Source organism: Saccostrea cucullata, unplaced genomic scaffold, assembly GCF_032062105.1.
Source record: "Saccostrea cucullata isolate Sc308-1 unplaced genomic scaffold, CSIRO_AGI_Scuc_v1 ctg6109, whole genome shotgun sequence".
Taxonomy (NCBI): Eukaryota; Metazoa; Mollusca; class Bivalvia; order Ostreida; family Ostreidae; genus Saccostrea; species Saccostrea cuccullata.
This window is the reverse complement of record NW_026928728.1, coordinates 19,521-27,398: the sequence shown is the minus strand read 5'-3', so window position 1 is coordinate 27,398 and position 7,878 is coordinate 19,521. Positions and strand designations below refer to the sequence as shown.

General features: G+C 35.1%; 1 protein-coding gene across 1 annotated transcript; it reads right to left on the bottom strand.

Annotated features, from left to right (window-relative positions):
• Nucleotides 1–964: 964 nt before the first annotated feature.
• LOC134278575 (uncharacterized) lies at nucleotides 965–5,608 on the bottom strand. The gene has a single exon (XM_062760884.1). The coding sequence runs from the start codon at nucleotides 5,606–5,608 to the stop codon at nucleotides 965–967; it is 4,644 nt and encodes a 1,547-aa protein (XP_062616868.1).
• Between the last annotated feature and the right edge of the window lie 2,270 nt (nucleotides 5,609–7,878).

The window sequence follows — 7,878 nt, the reverse complement described above, 5'->3', positions numbered from 1 at the left end:
TCTAGCGTGTCTAGTGTACGCATTTTGTAGTTTATTTGCAAAATTAAGTGTTTTTGTTTTCTTTCCTTTCCCCCTTAATTCTTTAAGATAATGAGCAATCAAATGGTTAATTTTCATATGGTAAAGAGAGTAATTCTGTTATTGAGATTTAGATTTGTTAATATCGGAAGTCTTAAAAGGCAGCTGAAGATTTCTTTGTGAAAATCACAGTAATGAATAAAGATAATTAAGATAAGAAAAAAAATGTGCCAAAACACTTTTATACAGAAGTGAATAAAAAAAAGTAATGTTTGATACTGTTTTCTTGTATCAATGATTCATCTGCTATGTTCAAAACATGTTCTAGTCTGGACTCTTCAGCTTTTCAAAGATTTTATGTCAAACCAAGTATAACGAAAAACACTGACAGTAAGCAAAACATTGTTTTTGTTCATGTTCTTTGTTTATATAATTTACCACAGACAAATATGTGTAATGTCTACTTCAATGACCCTTATAACATAATTATATATGCTTTCATCTTTGTTCATGTTGCTGGTGACTTGACTTTTATTATAAAAATGAATCTTTCTTGTGCAACTAAAATATATATTTGTATTAGAAGCATGAAAACCATTTCTTTATAATACATCCCAATTGTGATAATACAGGTATCATTTAAAACTCAAATTAAATGATCAATGTACAAAATAAGTAATTTTTTAGCAAGATTTTGTTTGATTAACCTCCTCCGTAATCTTTTCATGTATGAAACAACAAATTGCAGTTCAGGAATGATATTGAAAAAAATCTCATCAGACAATTTTCTCCCCTCAAGACAATTTTATACGTTTTAAATGATTAATTTAAAAAATTGTTTTGATCTGAATTATTGTTTTGAAAATTGTATTAAACATCGATGCTTTGTAAAACTGTCAAATTTATTGAAAATACAGAAATCATGAAATTCCCGATTAGCTGTTATTTACTTCGTTTTGAAATGCACTGTTACAGCGTCATGATAGCTGTAATACACTGGCATGATTTCTATATGAACTTCCATTTCTTTTGTAATATATACATGATCCAGTATAGTATCACCATCTGTTGTAGCAAGGTTTACTTTCTGCTTGAAACCGTTAGTCTCCAACATCTTTTGAATCGGTCCTTCCAATGTAGCGTCTTCATTGAAGTCTCCAAGTATTAGGCATTTAGAATATTGTACTTTAAAGAAATCAATAACCCTCTGAAAGTGTTGTAGAAAACATCTGACATTGAGTACACTTGGTCGATATACAACGATGATAATAGTATTTTCTTCGCAAAGTTCCACGGCCATTCCCTCAATATTATTTTTGGACAAAACATGAACTAAAGCCTTTTCCTCTCTTTTCTTGTAAATACCAACACCCCCACCTTTTGCTGTGCGAAGTTTATCCAAACATTCCACACTTTCATCATAAGACTGCTCCCTTGTAGTGTGATTGAATTCGAAGTCTTTGATTTCAAAGGCTTTAGTACAGTCATTGTCTGTCAACCATGTTTCTGTTACACATAAAAAGTTTGCATGAAGAAATCTGGTATCACTTTTTAGGTCTTGAACATGTCCTCTTAAACTCTGCACATTAAGTAAGACAATAGTTTTGAATTTTTCAGTTTCTGTGGAGATATTTGGGAAATCGTGTTCGGTGATTAATTTTTCCATCTTACTCAGTGCTGATTTCACATCTGGATTGGCGTAAATTTTTTTCTCCAGTGCATTTTCATCTCCTGTTTCTATAAATAAACCATTCTGGGAAGTGACACGACTAATAGCAACATATGCCTGTCCTGCAGCGAAAGTACGATCTAAATTTACTACAACACTGTTTGTTGTCATTCCTTGAACTTTATGCGCTGTGCATGCCCATGCGAGTTTCAAAGGAAATTGATGTCTAACAACACTCTTTGTATTTTTCTCTTTGATATCTTCTTGTATTCTTTGAATAAGGACTTCATTTCCATGTGTTCCTTTTCCCTGCAGTCTCCCAATGTCTTTACAATCAAACATTACTTTAATGCTATCTACCCTATTTCTTTGCTCAGCTTTTCCAAAATCGATAGCTGAAATATGCCCCATTGCACCATTTACAAGGCCATCTTCAACGTTAATATTTCTCGTCAACATCACTCTAGCATTCACAGACAACAGCAAAGTAGCTGATAGTCCATCTGTTCTTGTTCTAATGAATGGTTTCTCGCATAAGGTAAGCTTTCCTGTAGTTTTGTCTTTCTGATAATCTTCTGCAGTAATCTCCATCAGTTCTTCACAGTTAGTATGCAACATCTTCAGATTATACTCATTGGCTTCATTATTTGTAGGATACACATGCAAAACGTCATCTGGTCCATCTCTAATACATTCTTTCAACATTGTTTTTGCCTCTTCTGATAGAGGTTCTGTGATCGTTCTAATTCGTAGTGAATTTAAAACTGATGCAAATGCAGCATCGTCTCGTTGTCTCATTATTTCGTCCAACTCGATGATTTTGAAAAAGTCTAACCAGTAGTCTACTGGATATTCCCCATTTTCTTTGTACAATATTTCTAGTTTTCGTTGTTTCACTGGTGGTAGTTGAAAGAAATCTCCAACAGCTATAACCGAAATACCACCAAATGGTTCTTTGCATTTTCTGATTTGGACCAAGCGTTCGTGTATATAATATAGAAGTCGTTTAAAAACCATGGAAACTTCATCAATAATAAGAATCTGCAATGATCCTAATCTTGTTCTCATTGCACTCAAACTTTGTTCTTTCAGAGGTTCATATGGAATGGGAAGAGCTTTCGTTAAGGAAAATACGTGATGAATTGTGCTTCCCCCAATATTAAAAGCCGCTGTTCCAGTAAAAGCTGTTAGAAGAACTGACAAATCTGTAGGAGACAAAACTGTTTTCTCAAAAATTCGAGAGGCTTCATACTGTATGGTCTTGATTAAGTGGCTTTTACCTGTTCCTGCACCTCCAGTAATGAAAATATGTAATGGTTCTATTTTCTTCCCACCTACTTTTTTCAAACACCACTCACGAACTAAATAGAAAACTTGTTTTTGTTTTTCATTCAAACTTCTCAATAAAGGAAGCATTTCTTGTCTTGAGCTAGAATACTCTCTTATATGGTATATAAATTCTGAGGAGCCGTCATTTTCGATTTCATTAGTTATCTCTGGTTCTTTGTTTTCAGACTGCTCAATTCTCCTCTTTTCGTTAAGACATTCTTCCCGATTTCTTTCAGTCTCCGAACAAAGATTGGCCCAAGCATCCTCAGGTTCACCACAAAGTTCTAAAATTTCTTGAGCATTTTCAAGGGCATCCTCATTCTTTGAGAAACTACTGCGGTTATTTTCCACCACATTCCGCACTGATTGCAATTTGTTTTCAGCATTCAATTTGACAAATCCGTTTTCAAAAAACGTCTGGTAAAACTCAAATCCAGGTGGTTTTAGTTGATCTTGGGTCAAATATGGAAGGAAAAGCTGAAGTATTGATTGATAATATTTTTCTGATGCATTTTCAGGGTTGAACCTTGGATATCTTATAACAGCTGGTTTACCTCTAGTTCTTTTCTGCACGTAACCATTTCCATTTTTCAATTCATACACTCCTTCTTTTTCTCCCTGAGGAATCTGAGACTTCGCCAAAACACGGAATTCAGAGCAAAATTCTGCAAGGCACATTTCGGGAAAAGGGTGTACATCAGGTCGACTTTCATACCTTTCCACTATATTTGTCATCCAAATGCTGTCATCATCTTCTTCCATTTCATTTTCATTCTTTGACGTTTTTCTCATTTGTGCAAGAGGTTTACTCAAACGAGTCGGATTTTCACCCACAGGAACAAAAACTACTTTTCTTGAACTTTCTTTCATTTTTAGATTGCAAACTCTGTATACCGATTCCTGGGCACTGACCTCTCTATGGTTGAGATAAGCTGATCCAATCTTCCTTATCGTTTGTCGAGCATTCAAATTTCCCTCTGCGGATTCTACTTGAGTTTGTTTCAACAACATTCCCATTTCCCGTTCCGATTTTGAAATGTACGAAATAATGTACACAATGCAGCTAAATGGGTCAAGGATGTACTGTATATCCATATTAGCATCCCAGCATTTGAGAAGACATGTGTTGTATTGATTTGTCCACATTTCATCTGGATTTCGTTTTAAGATAGTACTTGTTTTTGTAGATAATGCCCTATGTGCCATTTCATAAACATCTTGTGATAATTGCAAATTTCTGAAAATTTCCTCAGTTGTTTTGCATCCATTCACATCATCAAGAACTTCATTCCAAACACGCAATAAAATATCTTTTGCCTGAGATTTACATAATTTTCCGTCACTCTCAGAGTCCTCAACATCTTCCTCACACTGCTTTGTTATGAAAGTTCTTTCTGATGGTGGTCTTGGAAAGTGGAACCTACATTCTGTTCCCTTTTTCCTACATGATTTTGAGTGATTCTTGCTATGTTGCTGAACACCTAAAACAATTCCCCGCAATTCTGCGTCATCATTTTCTGAGGGTAGAGCACATGTGATATATCTATCAATGAAATCACAAACAGTTTCTTCCTCATCTTCACCAAATTTTGGTGCATTTTCAACCCAGTACAAACAGTGCATGTGCGGGGAGCCTCTTTGTTGAAATTCTACTCTCACAAAAAAGTCAATAACATTCCCTATTGGTTTTGATGGTGACAATATGACATGCCTTTGAAACATATGAAATCTATGTTCAAACATTCTAGCCACAGTAACTGGATTGCTTCTTAAAACTTCACTTTTTTCTGACCAGTCCAATTCAGATGGGGATCTAGGATCATTCTCATGATGCAATATTGATCCAATAATTTCATCCCACCGAAACTCTGCAGCAGAAAATGAACAAAACCATGTTGGGATGCCTAACTGTCGAAGCATAGCAAAAAGATCTTTCTGGGTTGCTGACCAATATGCTGGAGTCCCACGAATAGGTTGCATAAAGCGTAAAGCCTCGTCATTTCTTAGGAGTTTTGAAAGAACATCTGGATTTTGCAGCATTTCAGATGTAACTGTTTTCCCATTATCAAGCTTTGATAGAGACTTCCGTATTGAAATTTGTGTTTTTTCAATTACTTGGTTCAATTCTGACATGTACTGAGAGAAGAATATGTAATTTGTGTCTTTTGCAAATCTGTTATCAGAATTCATCAGTCTGTTGTTTAAATACCTTGAAAGTGTTATCTTCACATCTCGGTCTTCATTCCAAGAAAAGTTGCCACTTGGAAATAAATGTGGAAAGGTCTTTGCTTCGTTTCCTTCTTCCTGCAACATTCTGATTGGATTTTTCCCTTCCGCTGGGGCTATATTGTAAACATCATCAAAGTAATGATCAAGAACTTCCTGTGCAACATCCACGGGCTGTAAACATGTATCAGTTACAACCTCTTGATTCTCTTCTCTATCTTCTCTCTGTATCATTTCCTCATCTACAGATTCAGTGGACTCATTCGATAACAAATCATTTTTATCACCATAGCCCTCCCATGTGGTATTGATCATAATGTCTTGGTACCATTTGTTCTTTTTCTTTAAATAATCAAGAGCCACCATTATGTGATTTGGATCAACAAACTGGTATTCAAATAGCCCTTGTAAGCTAGCCTACGTTTCAGCTTAACTCTTAATAATAAATTGTCATTCTCATTTCGGGGTAAACTTGTCGCCTTTTTCATATTTGATGGCACACAAACAACGGGTCCATGTACATTCTTTTGACCACCTTGTGGAAGAGCCATCACTTTCATAAATGGAATATGTAAGGCAATCAGGTGCTGTTCTAAACTGTTTAAATTCCTCAATTCACTTGGAATTTCTTCTAGCGACATCTTATTTGCTGCTGCCTCTGCCGGTATTTTGCCATTCAATATTTTTCTATGACAAGTAAAACATATCCACATTGATGACTGTGGGCAAGGCTTCGGGCATGTCAATGTACAATCATGAATATATTTCTTCTGTATGCATGTCTGTGCAATTTTATTTGCTTGTTGTCTTTCTACATACATTTCAAATGTACATCCTTGGACTTGATGTTCAAATAATAAACGATCACAACAGCAACAAGAGTACTCTGGGCCATTTTTTACGCTTTCTTTAAACATTTTCAAAACTTCATCTTCATCTGCCAGCTTCAATTTCAGTGCATATCTCTGATTCTGAACATTCTCTTTCTTCTTCTTTTTCTCATCAGCACTAAGATAATTTCTTTTACTAGCCATTTTTACCAAATGTCTATGTTCATCATCTCTTTGGTACTTCTCTATACTCCTTTGTTTAACATTCATTCTGTGCACGTCATCATTCTTGTACTTCTCTGTACTCCTTTGTTTAACATCTGTTCTGTGCACATCATCATTCCTGTATTTCTCTACACTCCTTTGTTTAACATCTGTTCTGTGCACATCATCATTCCTGTATTTCTCTACACTCCTTTGTTTAACATCTATTCTGTGCACATCATCATTCTTGTATTTCTCTACACTCCTTAGTTTAACATCTAATCTGTGCACATCATCATTCTTGTATTTCTCTACACTCCTTAGTTTAACAACTTCTCTGTGCTCTATATCTGAACTGTATTTCTCAATGCTTCTTTTCTTTTTGCTTTGTCTGTACACATTGTCTGTTATATATTTTCTTTTGCTGGATTCCTTGACTTTTAACTTGTGTTCTGCATCCAAAGAGTATTTCTTTTGTCCACACTCCTCTATATTTACTTTTGTTTCCTTGACTTTTAACTTGTGTAAAGTTCATTGTTTTACTTTTGTTTGGTAAAGTTCTATACCTATTTATTCCATCTGCAAGTGCCCTTAATCTAAATTTCAGGTCTGTTTTGTACTTAAGTTTTGCAGCTTTCGATTTCATTTCCCTGTTATTTGCATTCTTTTTTGGAGATAAATTGAAACGCTTGGCCCTCATGCGGTTTCGATTTCTAAGTTTTTTTCCGTACCAGTCCTTGCCAAGAAATTGAGATTTATCGGATGTTGCCATTAACCTTTCCATTTCTTTTCCAGCAACCCTAACCACTACATTATAATGATTCTGATTTTCATGATCTAAATAGATTGACCCTGTGGATTGAACATTTGTCGAAGGATCAATCAGTTGTCTTGAATATGTAACCCACTTTTTCTCTGTATATGTATGTACATCAGTTTGCAACAGATGACAGAGTGCAAGAATTTCTATTTCAGTTGTCCATGAACCAACGTTACACATATCTGTTACAGACAAGTGATTTTCTACAGAACATTCTGCACTTCTTACGAAAGGTTCAAACAATGTTCTATTGTGCATTAGATGCTGACATACTGCTAATCGTATTGGGTAATGATAATCCTCCACACCAGTCAAACAAAATGAAATAGCCCTAAAGAAACAATTTCCATCCCCTGTAATTTCAACACACTCGAGAGGTGCTCCTATTTCTTGCATATGGTGATTCTCTTCATCATAATCAATTCTATTTGAGTGTGGTATTCCCATAACCTGACATAGCTGTACTTTCATACTGTGAGAAAGTGGCAAATAACTAATATCATGACTTTCACTGCAAATATATTCAACATCATCATCTGCAACTGACTGAAGACTTGCAGTTAAAATGTTCGTGTTTTCTTGAAAGATTGATGTCGAGTCTGTATCTCGATGTGCAACTTCCTTTTGCTTAATTTCAACATCAAATTGATCAGTAGATACAAAGTGCCTAATTGAACAATCAACACCTGTTACTTCACATTCAGTGGTACCAGAAAAACCCATTGACAATGCTAATGATAATATGTGATTATAAATATCATCAACAGATTGATAAAGTATCC